Source organism: Anguilla anguilla, chromosome 14 (assembly GCF_013347855.1).
Source record: "Anguilla anguilla isolate fAngAng1 chromosome 14, fAngAng1.pri, whole genome shotgun sequence".
Lineage (NCBI taxonomy): Eukaryota > Metazoa > Chordata > Actinopteri > Anguilliformes > Anguillidae > Anguilla > Anguilla anguilla.
This window is the reverse complement of record NC_049214.1, coordinates 34,262,333-34,281,017: the sequence shown is the minus strand read 5'-3', so window position 1 is coordinate 34,281,017 and position 18,685 is coordinate 34,262,333. Positions and strand designations below refer to the sequence as shown.

Here is an 18,685-nt window from a genome sequence, read left to right as displayed (position 1 = left end):
CCAGCTGCATTTGTGTCCATTTGTAGTTCATACCTAGTTGACCTTTGACCTCTGCCTGATGTTGCTGCCGCAGGACATGCTGATGCAGCTGGCGAAGGCGGTGGCCAACGCGGCGGCCGCCCTGGTGCTGAAGGCCAAGAACGTGGCGCAGAAGACGGAGGACTCCGCCCAGCAGAACCGCGTGATCGCCGCGGCGACGCAGTGCGCCCTCTCCACCTCCCAGCTGGTGGCCTGCACCCGGGTAGGCGGAGTCTTTTTCTCTATTCCTGCCATTCACACGACATCTTTCCACATGAGAGTACAAATTTCATAGGACAGCAAACAGACTCCAAGCAAGTCAAGTTTAATTATAAACCATTGTTTTCGCAAGAAATGATGGAGACACATGGGTTTTTTTTGTTATTGTAAGATAATGATCCGAATATTATGAATATGAATATTATGTTCAATAACCTCATTTCTATTATCAGTACACAGAGGCTAAATGAACATGCTGATGACTTTCAAAGTGTCCTCGACATTCCTCACACTGTCACGGTGGAGCTCCTGTAACTGCCGCTGCACCCTTCCCTATTGTTCTGCCCCCTCCCCCCCCCCCACTGTGCTGCAGGAGACAGCTGTGCCCCCCCCCCCCACTGTGCTGCAGGAGACAGCTGTGCCCCCCCCCCCCCCGCCCTGCCTGACAGACTGACAGACTGTATTAGCCCTGACACAAATAGGCACAAAGCATTCAGCCACCGAAATAGCAAGCCGCTGAAGTGCGCGGGCACATAGGTGGCTGTGCGGAACCCCGTTTAAGAGCCAAAAACATTTCCGCCTCGCCAGACGCCTGTCCAAAAATACGAGCTCCTAGCTTCACACCGACAGGGTTCTGCTCCTTTTTTTATTCATTTGCACTTTTCTGATTTGCGCATTTATTATTATTTTTTTTGTGAAATGACAAGACGAGGGCTGGCGCTACTTGTTGAATAAGGAGGTAGTGGCTAGCGCTACGGGCGAGCCCTGGCGAATCCACAGCTGTCCACAGTGCTCTGTTCCGGTCCTTTCCGTGGGGTCGGTCCCCCTAAAAGGCAGAAGCGAGCAGAGGCCGATTCTCTCACTTCTCCTCCCTGTCTGTGCACTGCACACGCTCAAGCATTCATTTTAAATTAGCATCGTCAGTGCGGTGCTCATTGTTGAACTCAAGCTGTGGTTTTAAACACTGTAATTATAAAGTTACAGGAACTGTGTTGAAGGATTGATGCAGATTGTTTGTCTTGCTGAGCAATTAGGATTTTTTCTCCCTGTCTTTATCAATTTTTTTTAACACTTGCAAAACATAATGATACACCCTGGTTCTGAGAAGTACTAGATTGATGCTCACCCCCTCCACCCAAATTTGAAGTCAGATGTGTGGAAACATTTGGTTTAAAATTATTTTCAGTTGCCCATTCATTTTACTTCGCGCTATTTTATTTGATTTTGCAGAAGTCATTATCCTAACTGAGAATGTCAACGTACGTGGGTTTGGTGGTGTAGCTTAATGGTTATGGGCTTGTAGTGGTTTCAGATTTGATTCCCGGATGAGGAACTGCCATTGTACCGTTGAACAACATACTTTTTTCCAGCACATATTCAGCGATATAAATAGATTGTCACTCTGGATGACAGCCTCCACTAAATGCCTAATTGTAAATGGGAGTTTTCATCAGAGGAGCAGTAATTAAAGATAGGTTTTTTTTTTTTTTTGTTTTTTTGACATTCTTAAAGCAAGTAATAGTGCTGGAATCACCCAGCCTGCATAATCGACCGTCAATCGCAGTCCTCCAGCCCGCCCACACGCTCGGTATTAAAGCGAAGTGCGAAGTGCAGGAGAAATGCGAGGAAGATGCTTTGGCTAAGAAAACTTCGCAAGAGTGGGGGACAAAACCAGCGCGGGGACTGAGGGTCGTTTTTTCATTGCCGGCTGAACCGCACGGCCATTCGGGGTTCCTCGGGACGTACCGTGTGAAGAGCGCAGCGCCACGGTCCACTGGAACCCGCCGTTTAGCGCTGAGCCGGCCCGTTTTTTTACCCCCTTCGATGCTCAACCGGAGCAGGACACGTGCGGACGGATCCGGTCCGTGTGATTGTCGGACGATTGTTGTGATGTCGAAATAAAGGAGGAACTCGCCAAGGGTCTGAAGATCATGTGACAGTGTTGAGAGAGCTAGTGATTTACGAGCCCCATAATGGGTGGAGCTAAGGTACCATGTGCTGTCAGTGGTGTGGACCAATCAAAGCCCTCATCCCCAGTACAAATACACCAAGGTCTGGATTCAGTCACTTCTCCATACTCCTACATAAATGTTGTCATTTATTTTTCTCTTGAGGGAGTAAAAAAGAGGACTCTGTGCACTCTCTTATGGAATACAAAGAGGTTTGACACAGCTACATGATAAATACCAAATGGTGACAGTACATATTCATCATAATTTGCCATTTAGCAAACAGATTAACCTGAGCAACTTTCACTGATTGCCTTTTTTACATGCGGTCCAGTGAACCAAATCTGGTCAAGCACCCCAGCTGGGATTCTAACCCACAACCTTTGAGTTACAAGCCCAGATTCCTAACCATTGCAGTGTTATATTCTTGACGTACCTACATTCAGATAAATGCCCCCTTTGACAGGGTAAATAATACCAAATGGGGAGTCTCATTCTTTAGTCATTTTCTTTCATGTCAGACTCTGTTTTTCTCTAATAACCCCATTTATAAATTTGTGTGCAGTTTTCACTTCTAAAATTTACTTTCTGTTATTACTTATTCTAGCTAATTATTGGGGTTTAGCCTCATAGCCGGTTACATTTGGTGTTTACACCCTGCTCCCCCCCCCTCCCCTTCCTCGCTCTGTCCCAGGTGGTGGCCCCCACCATCAGCTCGCCAGTGTGCCAGGAGCAGCTGATCGAAGCGGGGAAGCTGGTGGCCAAGTCGGTGGAGGGGTGCGTGGAGGCGTCGCAGGGCGCCACCAACGACGAGCTGCTCCTGAAGCAGGTGGGCGTGGCCGCCACGGGCGTGACCCAGGCCCTCAACGAGCTTCTGCAGCACATCAAGCAGTACGCCAGCGGGGGGCAGCCAATCGGCCGGCACGGCGAGGCCACCGACCGCATCCTCGACGTCACCGAGAACATCTTCAGCTCCATGGGCGATGCAGGTAGGGGCCTGTGGCCTCAGGCTGTGGGCAGCGCTAGAGATGTGGTGCAGGCTGGGTTTGTGGGCGGGTCTATTGCCATGGTACAGTCGTTTTTTGGGGTGGGGCTAGAGATGTGGGGCCAGCTGCATTTCTGGGTGGGGCTAGAGCCGCGTCGCAGTTGATTTCTGGGTGGGGCTAGAGACATGGTGCTGTCTGGGTTTGTGGGTGGGGCTAGAGTCATGTCAAGCTAAGGGATCCTCATGGGCTTCACGTTTGTGAAGACTTCCAGTTTACTGAAAAAAATGTAATTCAATTCATGAATTTAATTTTTGTTCATTATCTGAATTGACTGTATGGAAGTGGAATTGACCGCAGCCCTGCTTCTTGCCAGTGTACAGGAGTAAGTAATGCAGTTACCCCCAGTATCCCCTGTTCAACCCGATTGTTTTAAATGTTATGTTTCTCCCCGTGTTTGCGCAGGTGAGATGGTGCGTCAGGCCCGAATCCTGGCCCAAGCGACCTCTGACCTCGTCAACGCCATCAAGGCCGATGCCGAGGGCGAGTCGGACCTGGAGAACTCCCGCAAGCTCCTGTCAGCCGCCAAGCTTCTGGCCGACGCCACTGCCAAGATGGTGGAGGCTGCCAAGGTAACTGTGTGAGATCTTACACCCACCTTACTCCAAGGGTGTGAGTATTGAAAAATTCAGTCTGCCTGAAAATTGGTCTTGGGCCATTGCTATCGAGAGAGAGCAGTCAAAAGCGGGAACTTAAACCTACTGGATCATTTCAGTACGCAATCACCAATAGCTCAGCATCGCCCTCTGGAGCTACTGTTGACAGTTGGCATTTGCATTGTCCGGATTCGATCCGAGATCATGGGGCTCAACCATGCACCACTGTGTGGTTTTTTTAAGCGAATGAGCCACCCAGCAGGCCCAACCCTTACTAGTTTAACAAAATTTATCATCCAATGTTATTTTTCTTTTGTCACGCTCAAGTCAATCAGTATTACAAAATGCACCTGGGGAAGAGGTTAGTTGTTATTTGTCCGTGCCGAGCACACTTCAAGTGAGCGGAAGGTTATTACTGCTTGGCTTGGTCCCTTTCAGTGGGATTGAATTTATGAAGTGCAATGCCCATCCATTTACGTAAGGCATTCACATGGTCCAGGGTTGGGGTTAACTCCATTTCAATACAGTCATTTCAGCATATGACCAGAAAGTTGAATAGAAAAACAGCCATGTTTATTTCATGAGGATTTTTTCGGTTAATGAATTGAGTTTAAACTGACGCCTGAATGCAGAGTGCGCACAGGGAGCGGGTAGCAGTGCGGGATTTGCTTGCGGGGGCTGTGGGGAAGGGGGGGGGGGGGGGAATTTGGGGATGCGATCTCCGCGCTTGACCTCCGGCGCTTGTTTTTTTTTTACGACCGCAGGGTGCGGCCGCTAACCCGGACAGCGAGGAGCAGCAGCAAAGGCTTCGCGAGGCGGCGGAAGGACTGCGCATGGCCACCAACGCCGCCGCGCAGAACGCCATCAAGAAGAGACTGGTCAACAAGCTGGAGGTGAGAGCGGAGGAACCCGCCATTTTATCCCGCCAAGACCTGCTCCCTGGACCTGGGTCGAGCACCTGCGGGGAAATGCCTTAGATTAAATCATTTCTTGTCTTTCTAGAGGAAATAAATATGGGGGCGACATAGCTCAGGAGGTAAGAGCGGTTGTCTGGCAGTCGGAGGGTTGCCGGTTCGATCCCCCGACCCTAGGCGCGTCGAAGTGTCCCTGAGCAAGACACCTAACCCCTAATTGCTCCCAACGAGCTGATTGGTACCTTGCATAGCAGCCTTTCACCGTTGGTGTGTGAGTGTGTGTGTGAATGGGTGAATGAGAGGCATCAATTGTAAAGCGCTTTGGATAAAAGCGCTATATAAATGGAGTCCATATACCATTTACCAAATATGTTACCACAGATGAAACAGTGCACATGCCTCAATACAGCACGATATAAATACACCTGTGAGAATATGCTTCACCTGTTTAGATGTTGGTAGAATCTAAAACGCTCTTGCAAGTAGGGCTGGGCGATATGGACAGAATCAAATATCACGATATTTTTGACCAAATACCTTGATATCGATATTGTGATGATATTGTGGGGATGACTATTGGTACTTTCACAAAATTACACAATGAGATTTTTGATAAATAATCATCAGTAATGCCTATGTAATAACTAAGTGGGTAAAGGCAAATAATAGAACAGTCAGGTAAGTTCAGAAAATTACATCACTGTAATGCTGCCTTTAAAACCAGGAAAAAACAACACTTATGCCATATCATGATATTATGATATACCAAATCCCTGACGATATGTAGTCTCATATGACGATATCGATATAATACCGATATAATGTAGATATATTGCCCAGCCCTACTTGCAAGTCCCTGTGAATATGCAAAACAAGCATGTTGACCCAAACAAAACATGCAGTCAGACAAAAGAATAATTTGCTCCTGAGCATTGGTGAACATTTCTTTTAAAAATGATCAATGATCTGCAGAAACGTTGCTGATGTCGAAGGGGTTAACCGTACGTAGACAGTGTTACTTTTCCGTGAAGGGGGTGTGAGCTGGTTCTCCAAGCCCCCTCAGCGTTTACACCTCACTCGGAGAGGCCCAGGAATAAGGAAACGGCCTGCACTCGTTACCCGAATGTGTAGTTTTGCAAAGTGCGTTTGCTCGTAAAGAGAGAAAATATGCTAATGCAGAACTCGCCGTGCCCTTCGTACCTGAAAAGATCTTCAGGCGGCGCGATCAGGAGCGGGTTTTGGAGTCAGATTCCGGGCTGCGAGGTCTCCTGTCGGCAGCTATGCTTGGAATGGCTCTCGGAGTGAGTAGTCTTTGTAGTGCAGAGGAGCCGTCGCCGACTCAGGACCGGTAGCAACACGTCGCGCCTCTTGTTTTGTTCGCAGACGCACAGCTCGCCTCGTTGACTAGCTTGCTCCGAACGACGTGCTCCGACGCGCAGAAGCTAATTTGTTTTGTCAAGGGCTAAGCTTCAGTTTACAGAGAGCATAGAGCAGTGTCCTGCTGTTTGTCTTAGAGACGCTGTGTAATCTTTATGCGCCACCCAGGTAATTCAGAGGCCGTGAGCTTGAGTGGCGAATATTTCAGAAGCACAGTGTCTGTTTTATAGTGGCAGTGGAGTCCCAGTGTGATGTTGTTGCAGTGCAGAAGAACAAGTGTCTTCATATAATCGGGTGTACAGGGACTTAAAAAATGCTCTTAATCTGAAAGGTGTACTGGGGGGAACACACATACTTATGTTGTGTTGTAGAAGTGTCTTCATGAAATCGTGTGGTGGGAGGTAAGATGTTTTTAGTGAGAGGTGTACCAGGAGGAACACAAATATAACTATTTTATTGTCAACCTGTGTACTCTTATCAAGCCATGACCTTCCTCCTGTGGTGCTTACATGCCTGCACAGTTAATATAGATGAGGATGATTATTACATCTCGAACGTTTTCAGATGCACCATCATCATCCTCTTCTCCACCACATTTCTTATGCTTTTACGTGTGATGTGAATATACATTAATTTGATTGTTGTGAAACTGACTTTTCCGAAGGTTGCTCTGCACAGTCCCTGTGTTTATTGGAAGTGCATTTTTTTTAACCCGTACCCCATGTCTGACTGTAGGCCTAGATTGGAGTACATTCCACTTCAGTCAATTCAGTACATGAAGTGAAATTCAGTTGATGAACTGAAAAGTAAACCAGGAAGTGGGTTTTCAGTGAGTCGAGTCTCAGATGCGAGGGGGGAAAAAAAACACCCCCTGAGAACTGGGCGCACTGGCTTAATGAGCAACAACAGGCATCACAGTTATACCCCTCTTCCTCTCCCTCATCCCCCCACCCTGACCTCCTCCCCCCCCCCCCTTCCAGAACGCGGCGAAGCAGGCGGCGGCGGCGGCCACCCAGACCATCGCGGCGGCTCAGCACGCCGCCTCCACCAACAAGAACCCCGCCGCCCAGCAGCAGCTCGTCCAGAGCTGCAAGGTGAGCCACCGCATCGCCACGGCAACCTCCCCCCCCCCCCCCCCCAACTTCCTGTTTCTATGAGGTCAGGCCGAGTTCACACCCGTTGCCTCCGCTAACCACCTCCCCTGCCCTTGGTAAGCTTCTGAGCTTACAGGGGAGTCGCTGTTTCGAGTGGAAACAGAGTTCTGCGCCTTTCCCGGAAGTGGCAAAACCGCCGTACCGTTTCACAGTATGCTCAGTTTCACTGCATGCATACTGTAGACTCACATGCACAGACATTTCAGTGTTTCATTAGTTCAGCTTTTCTTATGTGTAATGTTTTCGCAGTACTGAAGAGCAAGTGTCTTCATGAAATTGGGTGTACAGGGACTGAAAAAATGCTCTTAGCGAAAGGTGTACCAGGGGGAACACACATATAACTGACATGTGCTGACTTTGTATTTAAACAAAAATAGTTTCAGAATTTCCATCAAAGATGAGCAGACATTTTGTGTTCCTGGTCCTTTTACCACAGTTATTCACTGGGCATTATAAGCAATAAACATTTAAATGCACTCTTGAAATGTATTTTTTTGCTATTGATTGCAGTGGTTATTTTGTAGCCTTGATTGTTTCTGGGAAACTAACGGGTGAACATTTGCAGTGACATATGTGACATAATATAATACAGCAGTGCAATACTGTGGCAGTAGACATTCAGAACTGCAGTTCGGCACCAGAAACTCCTGTCGCTACCCGAAGCCCTTGTAAGGTAGAGAGGACGTAAGAAATGCTGGAGCTGCATATCTGGTGCTTCTGTAGAGTCTGTGGTGGTGGTGCCAGTCCTCCCTCGAGGCTGAAAGGTGGTGGGGGTTAGTGGCCTGTTCTGACACGTGCTCTTTGCCGGTGGCAGGTGGTGGCGGAGCAGATCCCCATGCTGGTCCAGGGAGTCCGCGGCAGCCAGTCTCAGCCCGACAGCCCCAGCGCCCAGCTGGCCCTCATCGGGGCCGGCCAGAACTTCCTGCAGGTGGGACCCCGCACGCCGTCTCCACGGTTACCGCTCTGACCCTTAGCGCCGTGCGCCGGCTTCTTAGCGCAGGCTGCTGAGCCGTCCAGGCTAAGCTAGCAGAGACACATTCAGCCCCAATGTTCATTATCTCCCACACAAGCCACGTCGGCGAGACCAGAGGGGTGGCGGATACATGAAAGGTCGGATGGACCGGTAAAATTTAAATAAGCACGGCAGCTGACGCCGTTTAAAGATATGAATATGCAAAAAGGAATTAACTCAACAAACCGTTTGCCACCTGTGTTTTTATTGTTTTCGCGGCGCAGTGACCCTGGTCCTGGAGATCTACCGTCCTGTAGGTTTTCATTAAACCCTAATCTGGCACACCTGATTCTACTAATTAGCAGCTGAGCAAGTTACGCAGCTGTTGACTGTGGTGTGTTTGTTTGGGTTGGAATGAAAGCCCACAGGACGGTAGATCTCCAGGAACAGAATTGGGCGGACCTTACAGAGACGTTTAATCACCTATTGTGGGGGAGGTCTCATGGTCCTAGCTTGAGTCTATAGAGCAAGCATAGATGTGTTTTTAGTGTAACAAAATGTGTAAAAATGGGCACATCGCCAGACTGTCAATCTCTATTAGAAATTTACATTCAAATGAGGGTGTGGGATAATCCAGTTGGTGCTTATGCAGGTGTCAGTTATGCAGGAGTCTACTGTTGCAGTACAGTGGGTGGGGAAAAAACGAATACTGTGGTACTGAACCCGAAAAAAAATATTACCCAAATTGGTGTCCCCTCATGAACTGTGCGTGCTCTTGCATAGGCTTTAGCCTAAACCTGTTTTTGCGTCGCTTTCCATAAAAGTTCATTTCAGCTTTAAATAAAAACGGTGCCATTAAAAATAGTCCTTTCTTGTTCTTTGTTAAATTAAGTTGCATGAGTGCTACCTTTGTTCAATCACAATCTGGTTGATAAAGCATGTCGGTTCAGATAAAAAATGTCGATGGTATGGCCATTTTGACTTTTTTGGAAGAGTAGGGTTCATTTGCCAAAGTCTTTAATAGTGTAGCATTGCAGTTCTTCCATTTCTTTTAGTGAAAAGGAGCACAGCTTTGACGGGGCCTAGTGGCTGTGATTCCCTCTACTGCTTTGGTGAGGGAGCTGTCTGTAGTTAGAATAGGAATCTTTGAGATGTGTCTCAGGCTTATTCAGGAAGGCTCATCTTTATACAGTGTGTGAAGTACCCTGTATTAGCATGTCTGCTGTCATCAGCAGACACATTAATGACGAAGTACAGTACTTCAACACTGGGACGTGCGGCTAGTGGAAAAGTGGAAATGCCAGTGGTTTAATAAGGTGTCTGGCAGCATCCCAAATTCTGCAGGAGAAGACAGCAAAGCAACTCATGGTTGATGAGTGGAAAGCACTGTGACAGGATTTGTTCTAGAATGTTCCATAAATTCTCCAGTCATGACTGAGAATGCCCTGACACCTGTATAAGGTCAGCACTGTTCTCCTCAAACCTTTGGCTGACTACTCATCACCTTCAAAGATGCCTCATCTCTGCAGGAAAGAAATGCTACTGTTGAGCAAGAATGGTACCTGAATTCTCAGGATACCAGTGCACTGAAGCAAGCTGGGGGAAATGTGCTTCACACCATTACAGAAACAACAACAAACCTTCACTGTTGCAATAATTTTGTTTGTATTTCTCTGACCACTCCCTTGCACACAGCCTGGAGCCAAAATGGTGACAGCTGCCAAGGCCACAGTGCCGACCATAAGCGACCAGGCCTCCGCCATGCAGCTCAGCCAGTGCGCCAAGAACCTGGCCTCCGCCCTCGCCGAGCTCCGCACCGCGGCACAGAAGGTATGATTAGCATCAGCAGGGGGTCATTGTGCCCTCCTTAATCAGTCACTATTTAAGAGCATACTTAGCTGGGCCCTCCGGCTGTCCTCTTTAGGGACAGTCCTCTTTAGGGACAGCCGGAGGGACTGTCCACTCTCCTCACTTTCTCTTCTGTGTCCACTCTCCTCACTTTCTCTTCTGTGTCCACTCTCCTCACTTTCTCTTCTGTGTACGCTCTCCTCACTTTCTCTTCTGTGTCCACTCTCCTCACTTTCTCTTCTGTGTACGCTCTCCTCACTTTCTCTTCTGTGTCCACTCTCCTCACTTTCTCTTCTGTGTACGCTCTCCTCACTTTCTCTTCTGTGTACGCTCTCCTCACTTTCTCTTCTGTGTCCACTCTCCTCACTTTCTCTTCTGTGTACGCTCTCCTCACTTTCTCTTCTGTGTACGCTCTCCTCACTTTCTCTTCTGTGTACGCTCTCCTCACTTCCTGATATGTTTCCACCCTGGTTACTTTCTCTTTTGTGTCCACTCTCCTCACTTCCTGTTTTGTGTCCACTCTCCTCACTTCCTGTTTTGTGTCCACTCTCCTCCCTTCCTGTTTTGTGTCCACTCTCCTACCTTCCTGTTTTGTGTCCTCTCTCCTGACTTCCGGCTTTGTGTCCACTCTCCTGACCTCCTGTTTCATGTCGTCCCTGCTCACTTTCTATTTCCGTGACAGGCGCAGGAAGCCTGCGGCCCACTGGAGATTGACAACGCCCTGTCCGTGGTGCGCGGCCTGGAGAAGGACATGCAAGAGGCCAAGACCTCGGCTAACGAAGGCAAACTCAAACCCCTGCCAGGGGAAACGGTAAGGGAGAGAGAGTGAGAGAGAGAGACTGTGTAAGAGTGTGTGTGAGAGAGAGTGAGAGAGTGTGTGTGAGAGAGACTGTGTAAGAGTGTGTGTGAGAGTGAGAGGGAGAGAGTGTGTAAGAGTGTGTGTGAGAGAGAGTGAGAGAGTGTGTGAGAGAGCGAGAGAGCAAGTGAGAGAGAGAGAGTGTGTGAGAGAGAGTGAGAGAGCAAGTGAGAGAGAGTGTGTGAGAGAGAGTGAGAGAGCAATAGTGAGAGGGTGTGTGAGAGCATGAAAGCGAGACTGTGTATGAGAGTGAGAGAATGTGTGAGAAAGAGAGGGAGAGTGAGAGCGTGTGTGAGAGAGCGAGAGAGGAGGGGCCCTTGCAGAGTTTCCTTCGCTCACCTAGTTTGCAGTCTCACACATTGCTAGTTTTACACTTCCTGTCACATGACCAGTGGCTCTGGCCACAAGCTCTTGGCACCTTGCCTCAAAACAAGCAATCTCAGAGAATTTTGGGTATTCATGGCATCTACCTGTACGTTGTGATCACTGTGTGATTCTGGTTATCTGAGTTATTCCTGCGGTTCTGTGTTGTGGGGGTGGGTTGGTGTAAATGTGTTCTGGTAAGCTTGTGAAGTAAACAATGATGATTCCCTCCACTATTACTGTTGTAGTATATTTATCTAAAGCTGGCTTAAGGAGTGCAGAAATATCAGTGTTTCTTGCTGAGATCTATGTATTATTATTCTTTAACACTGGTGTGGTTTTTATGGGGCTTTCATCGTGTCCTAATGTTGTGATTCTCATGATAACACTTAGTGATGGCACCACACGCTGGACATATTGGGAACTGTTTGTGTCTTCTGTGCAGGCATTCATTCATCCTGAAGTACACTTCACAAACTCTCCTGTTTTTTTTTCTCTCTCCTTCACTAAATTCCTCTCTCTCGCTCACTCGCACTCTTCCTCTCTTCTGTCACACTCACTTGCCCTTACCTCTCTCCGCCTCCCTCCATTCATCTCTCCCTCTGTCTCTCTTTCTTTTTCTCTCAGCTGGAGAAGTGTTCTCAAGATCTGGGCACCAGCACCAAGGCGGTGAGCTCTGCCATCGCCCAGCTTCTGAGCGAAACCACTCAGGGCAATGAGAACTACACAGGTAACACCCGTGACCTTTAACCCCCACTCAGTGAACTGAACTGACATGGAATTGGCCTCGCACTGCTAGCTATCTATTAATAATCCAATTTACATGAAACTGTAGCTTCATCCACTCACCACTGGGGGAGCTCATGTAGACCTCTAACTGTACAAGCTCCCCTCAGCCATGAAAAGCTGAAATAGAATGCAGTATAAATAGGAACGGATTATTTTGGTGAAATGAAAAGGTTTGAGGTACTGTTGGACTGGATGCTCTAGGTCGAGGCCTGCTGTTGCTATTTGGTCTCTGAAGGTCCCATTGGCTGTCTATCGCTGTCAGTCATGCTATGCACCTCCCACTGTCCCAATATTTCTGAAATATAAAATCCTGGAGAGTCACAGAAACAAATGCTCCTATTTTTTTCTTAAGACGTCAGGGAAAAAGTTTGTAAAAAGGAAAAGGTATCCGTCTTTCTTACCAACTTGATGGCACATTCCTTGCAACATCACTGTGCCAGTCATGCTAACAAACTGAACACGTCACTGATCCGTACTTTAGTTCCACTATCAACACTCATCAGTCAGTGCAGACTCAAAATGTTCTGAAGCAAACCGGGGCCTGCCTGCGGAGATGGGGTCCCCCTCTGAGTCCGTTTCTGCTCAAGGTTTCTTCCTGCTATCAGTCAGGGAGTTTTTCCTTGCCACTGTTGCCCTAGCTTTACTCTTTGGGGGCCAGTTCTCTGTAAAGCTGCTTTGTGACAAAACTCCTTTGTTAAAAGCGCTATACAAATAAAATTGATTGATTGGTTGATTGATTGAAGCTAGTGTGTATCAGTGTCAGTCCACATTACTGAGGAGAAGTGACCCGAAAGCTCTCCAGGGTTTTATATTTCAGGCATATTAGCTGTGACAATCGCACCCACACGGTCCTTGGAAAATGATGCATTTGCCTTAAGTTGTCATTGAAAATTTTGATAGACGAATATGGCTCTGATTTTAGTGGGAACCCCCCTGTCCCCTCTCCCCCCCGACAGGCATGGCTGCTCGCGACGTTGCCCAGGCCCTGCGCTCCCTGGCCTCGTCCGCGCGCGGGGTGGCCGCCAACACGGCCGACCCCCAGGCCGGCAACGCCATGCTGGACTGCGCCGCCGACGTCATGGACAAGTCGGCCAACCTCATCGAGGAGACCAAGAGGGCCATCGCCAAGCCCGGCGACCCCGACAGCCAGCAGAGACTGGCCCAGGTGGGTCCCCCCGTCGCCCCGGGGGCCGAGACGCTGGGGTCAGACCCCGGGTCAGACAACCAGCATTCAATGTGCTTTCACACCCCTGGAATACCCAGTAACATTCCTGCAGATGACTGGAAATTTTTAAAAGAGGCATCTGTTTTCACCAATATTACGAAAAAAAAAGAGTTTTTGTTTCACATGATTGTTTTTGGTTATTGAGATGTTCGGTTGAATATTCTGCAGGAGCGTTTACAAGTTTAATGGCATCTAAAGAGTTAAAAGTGTTTTGAATGCGTGTTTGACCCAGACCTAGCTGGGACGGATGGGTTCTGGGTTGTGGTGTCTGTTTGGACGGCGTGAGGTTACAGAGCATCGCAGCGCTGAGACTTGTGCTCAGACGCACTCGTACTTTCCTTTCTGCATCATAAATGGGCTCCTGATGCCCGCTTTATCTTTCGCTCGGTCCATTAGTCTCTGTTCTCGTCTCTCTTTGCTTAAGTGCTGGCCTGATTGGTCCGTCCTTTAAGTCTCATCTCTGTGAAGATTCCGCTGCCGTCAGAGGTGTAATTGCTGTTGTTCCTGCAATATGAAGGCAAATTCACATGTAGTCGCTAATGGTTTGCATTCCATTTGAGGAGTAATGCAGTAACACTGATGATCTTTGTCTGTCTGTCTGTGTGTGTGTGTGTGTGTGTGTGTGTGTGTGTGTGCGCGCGTGTGCCTGTGTGTGTGCATGTCTGTATCCCTGTCTGTGCGTACATGCATGTGTGTGTGTTTGTGCCTGTGTCTGTGTGCACGTGTGTGTGTTTGTCTCTCTGTCTGTCTGTCTGTCTGTGTGTTTGTATGTATGTGTGTGTTTGCCTGTCTGGGTGTCCATGTGCGTGTGTCTGTGCCTGTCTGTGTGCGCATGTGTGTCTGTGTGTTTGTATGTATGTGTGTGTGTCCGTGTGTTTGTATGTGTGTGTTTTGCCTGTCTGTCTGTCTGTCTGTGTGTCCGTGTGTCTGTCTGTGTGTGTGTGTGTGTCTGTGTCTTTGTCTGTGTCCGTCTGTCCGTGTGTCTGTCTGTCTGTGTGTCCGTGTGTAGGTGGCGAAGGCTGTATCCCAGGCCTTGAACAGGAGTGTGAACTGCTTGCCTGGACAGAGAGATGTGGACAATGCCATCCGGACGGTCGGGGAGGCCAGCAAGAAGCTCCTGTCCAACTCGGTGAGCGAAGCCCAAGAGGACAGGCCCATTCAGAACCCGCCTCAAATAAATACGATCCAGATTTTCTGACAGCATGTTTTACAGTCATGTCAGCCAGAGAAAAACAGTGAAAAACTAACCGCATTCCTCGATTTAACTCATCATAAACACATCTTATACACCCACCTCTGAACTTTTCACTCTAATCAAATTTCAGTCAAACTGAATGTATTTTTGCATTATTGTGGTAATTCAGTTGAAGGCCTTTAGAAGTGGCTGCTGAGTCTTGAGGCACTGGAGAGTCACTGTCTGCCTGCACGGCTCCTCCCCCAGCTTCACTCCCACACCGCGATGGCAATGAGAAAACAATCACATTTTACTAAAGCAGTGCGTTCGGCTATAGTGTGGCTGGGCGTTTGGATTTTCATACGACCATAAGGTGGTGTCACAGGACATTGGTCTTGAATGGAAAACAATTCTCAGGAAGAACAAGAAGGACTTTCTTTTTTCTTATTTATACCAATATGACATTATGGTTTGGCCATGATTCGTCTTCTGAACTTGGCGGGGTTTATTTTCAGGACACTGCTGTGTGACGTGTTGCAATCCTGTTTTAATTCGGTGGGGAGGAGGGCAGGTCCGAGTTGGCGTGGCGCTGGCTTTTTTGGAATTCCAAATATACACCGTAGTCATGGTTCCCACAGTCTTCGAAATTCTGTGGAAATGTTTGCACCCTTGGAAAGTTGTAGAAGTGTGCTCAAATGTCCCAGTGTTCTTCATAAGTCAGGAAAAAAGTTTTGACAGCTAAATTCATTCATTCATTCATTCATTCGCAGTAACACCTTGATGTTACTTATGACATCTTGCCATACCAGATAACACTTTTTTTCCCAATGAAATACTCGCACAGGTGTAGTATGAATTCAAGATCTGTTTCAAAGTTAAACTTTACGCTCTTAACAGTGCATTGATTGTGCTAACAAATTTGGAAAGTTCCACTTTAATTACACTACCAGTCATTGTAGACTCAAAATATTCTATACATAATGCACCCAAAAATGTGTGTTCATCCTAAAATTGTAGCCTTTTTCCTCAAAGTAGCCCTGCCTATTGCACCTATAAATACTTGAAAATCATAGCTATCATTTCATAACAAATATCACTGAGAATTTGTGGATGTAAATCTGATTTGAGCGGGATCCATGCTTGACTCAATTCCTCTCCCCCCACCCAACCCAGTTCCCAGCGAGTGGGAAGAGCTTCCAGGAGGCGCAGGCCAACCTGAACCAGGCCGCCGCCGGGCTGAACCAGTCCGCTAACGAGCTGGTGCAGGCGTCCCGCGGCACCACCCAGGACGTGGCCAAGGCCTCGGGCAAGTTCGGACATGACTTCAACGAGTTCCTGGAGGCGGGCGTGGACATGGCGGGACAGTCACAGGTGGGCCCCCGCGCAGGAGGGAAGGAGGAAGCAGGAAACAGGAAGTGGTATCTGGGAAATTAATGGAAGACCGTTATATATGCTCACAGAATATTGTGCATATTATGAATTAAATTCCTGGATTGACTGAATTGAAATGCGATTGACCACAACCTGTGGGTTGCATTTTCCTTTTTTTAATTTAAAAAATAATAATTTGTTTGCTTTTGGGTGAGCTGTGGTTTGTATTGTTTGTCCATTTTCTAGTCAGTTTCATTATGTTATGAAGCCAAAGGCAAATTTCAATGTCGGGGAAATAGTTACTTTTAGGTAAATTGAACATCATCTTGAACTGTATTTCTAATTTTTTTCCTCTGGTGCATTTGCAGTCAAAGGAAGACCAGACGCAGGTGGTCACCAACCTGAAGACCATCTCCATGTCCTCCAGCAAGCTCCTGCTGGCTGCCAAGGCCCTCTCCACTGACCCCAACGCCCCCAACCTCAAGAACCAGCTGGCGGCCGCTGCCCGGTAAGAGTCTGCCCCCCCCCCCCCCACATCTGTCAAGACGATTGTGATGTTAAATTTGGGAAACCAAAAGGAGCTCACTCTACCAGTCATGGAGCACAATGCCAAAAACCAATAGAATTGCCGATGGCAGTTTTTAGACACTGTCTTGCTACTTCTTCGCAAGTCCCACCAGGATTCCGAAATACAACCAGAAAGTGTCCACCAATCACAGTCAGCATTGTTCTGTTGGTTTTTACCAATGCGCTCCATGATTGGTGGAGCTCCCCCCTGTTTGTTTTCAGTGAGTAAGGTGACATCACAACCTTCTCCATTATCCCTGGATGGATGGTGGCAGTGTAGTTCAAATCTGTGAGGCCCAAGCCCCAGAGAAGCATCCCTTTCCTCAGAGCTCCTCTTGTGGGCAGTTTGAGGAGGAGGCTAATTTCGCTTAGCTAGGACCACGCACAGGGGCAGAGAGCAGTGAAGTGGTGCTCATATTGTAAAATTGCCTCTCAGGTGACATGCGGTTGCTCAGCTGAGAGTGTACCGGGCTCTCCTCTCTGTGAATTAGCATATATTACGTAAGGCACCCCCCCCGGCCCTTTCTGTGGCTGTTCATAGAAATCGGCATGGTTACATAATGGCGCCTTTTGCAAAGCCGAAATATTGGGCTTACGTAAAGGAGCGGGTGATGGACAGGCTTTGGTGAGAGACTCCTGCGGCCTTCCTCTCGCCATGTCGGCGTAGCGCTGGTGGGTGTTTGGTGGGGTCAGAGGTCACGCGTTGATGAAACCGGTGCAGGCCATGCTCTCTGGCCCCCGGTGATGGGGAAGGGGGCGGGGGGTGGGGGGGTCTCCTGAAACAGGGTTGTTGTGAAAATTTCACGTCCCCCTTCGCTGCTTCTGTTGAGAATGCTGGAATGGTAAACCCCCCTCTCTCCCTCTCTCTCTCTCTCTCTCCATTGCTCTCTCCCTCTCTCTCTCCCTCCCTCTCTCTCTGAGCGAGGCATCCCAGAGAGGGCTCCCGCGGATAGGTAGCTGTAAATGCCAAGCGCTGCAGCGCGTGTGGGCGAGCCATGACTCTCGCTCTCTCTATCCCTCCCTCTCTCCCCCCTCCCTCTCTTTCTCCCTTCATCTCTACCACTGTCTCTTTCTTTCCCTCCCTCTCCTTCTCTAATCTCCCATCGCACTTATGCCTGGCTCACATCCTTGTTATCCCTCTCCCCCTCTCTCTCCCTCTCCCCCTCTCTCCCTCTCACGCGCTCTCTCTCTCTCTTCCTCGCAGTGCCGTCACTGACAGCATCAACCAGCTAATCACCATGTGCACCCAGCAGGCACCGGGGCAGAAGGAGTGTGACAATGCGCTGCGCGAGCTGGAGGTACGCGCTCTCTCTCTCTCCCTGTCGCGTCTGTGTCTCTCTCTCTCGCAGCGCAGCCTCTCAGGACGACTCACGCCTGGAAGAGCGCCGAAGGATCCAGCCGGGCCCCTCGGAACGGGGCGTGATCGCTGCTGGAACACGGGAAGAGGACCCGCCACCTACCTGTCGATCGCCCCTGAACCCCCGAGGGGCGGTAGCCAGCGCGCTTTTCTCTACGTGTGACATCTGTGAAATTTGACTTTTGTCTGAAACTTATCGGAATACGCGGTGGTGACGCGCGGTTACGTTTGCGAAATGCAGCCCGTCGTCATCTTGCTCTGTGGGTCAGTGTGCGCAGACGCTATTTGAGAACTGGAGAAAATGATTTATTGTTCTGTTTTAATGTTCAATTTTCCCTGTGTTGTGGGGATGTGTAACTGCAAAAAAGTAGACTAAACTTTGACTTCAACTTTGATTAGTTAGTGCCCGGGCTTTCTCTTCTGTTCAGATACTGAGAGCAGGCAGAGTGAGTAAATATTTAATGCCGGTGGTTCTGCTAGCAGATTCAGAAACAATCTGTTCTTGTGTCTCACTTACCTTTTTGAGGAATTATGAATATCGTGAACATTGTGAACATTGCTGGGAGTGTGATTCCTGCATTTATTCTAGAGACAGACCTAGTGTGAGACGGTGGGGGATTGTTGTTTAGACCCTTTGTGCTACAGTGCCCTGTCCTGAACAGCATAGCTGTACCCCCCCCCCCCACCCCCAAGCCCCGCTAACCACTCTTTAACCCCCCTCTCTAGACGGTTCGGGGGATGCTGGAGAACCCCACGGAGGCAGTGAGTGACCTGTCCTACTTCGACTGCATCGACAGCGTCATGGAGAACTCCAAGGTACAGTTCGGTTTGGTTTGAGTTTCTGTTAGCGCTGAAGCTTCAACCGCTCTGTTTACGGCGTCTAATCACTCGTACGTACCGCTCTGTTTACAGC

The 18,685-nt window shown here is 48.7% G+C and overlaps 1 protein-coding gene across 3 annotated transcripts in view; it reads left to right on the top strand.

Moving 5' to 3' along the window:
• Nucleotides 1-18,685, top strand: part of tln1 (talin 1) — a 116,379-nt gene that overhangs the window by 64,661 nt on the left and 33,033 nt on the right. For all 3 annotated transcript variants that reach the window (XM_035392076.1, XM_035392077.1, XM_035392078.1), the window contains 15 exons: nt 74-241; nt 2,881-3,175; nt 3,635-3,801; nt 4,590-4,718; nt 7,097-7,210; nt 8,085-8,198; nt 9,918-10,052; nt 10,753-10,881; nt 11,917-12,019; nt 13,035-13,243; nt 14,313-14,432; nt 15,651-15,848; nt 16,217-16,356; nt 17,620-17,713; nt 18,499-18,588. In XM_035392076.1, the coding sequence (XP_035247967.1) occupies nt 74-241; nt 2,881-3,175; nt 3,635-3,801; nt 4,590-4,718; nt 7,097-7,210; nt 8,085-8,198; nt 9,918-10,052; nt 10,753-10,881; nt 11,917-12,019; nt 13,035-13,243; nt 14,313-14,432; nt 15,651-15,848; nt 16,217-16,356; nt 17,620-17,713; nt 18,499-18,588 (2,205 nt within the window). The remainder of the gene's footprint in view (nt 1-73; nt 242-2,880; nt 3,176-3,634; nt 3,802-4,589; nt 4,719-7,096; nt 7,211-8,084; nt 8,199-9,917; nt 10,053-10,752; nt 10,882-11,916; nt 12,020-13,034; nt 13,244-14,312; nt 14,433-15,650; nt 15,849-16,216; nt 16,357-17,619; nt 17,714-18,498; nt 18,589-18,685) is intronic.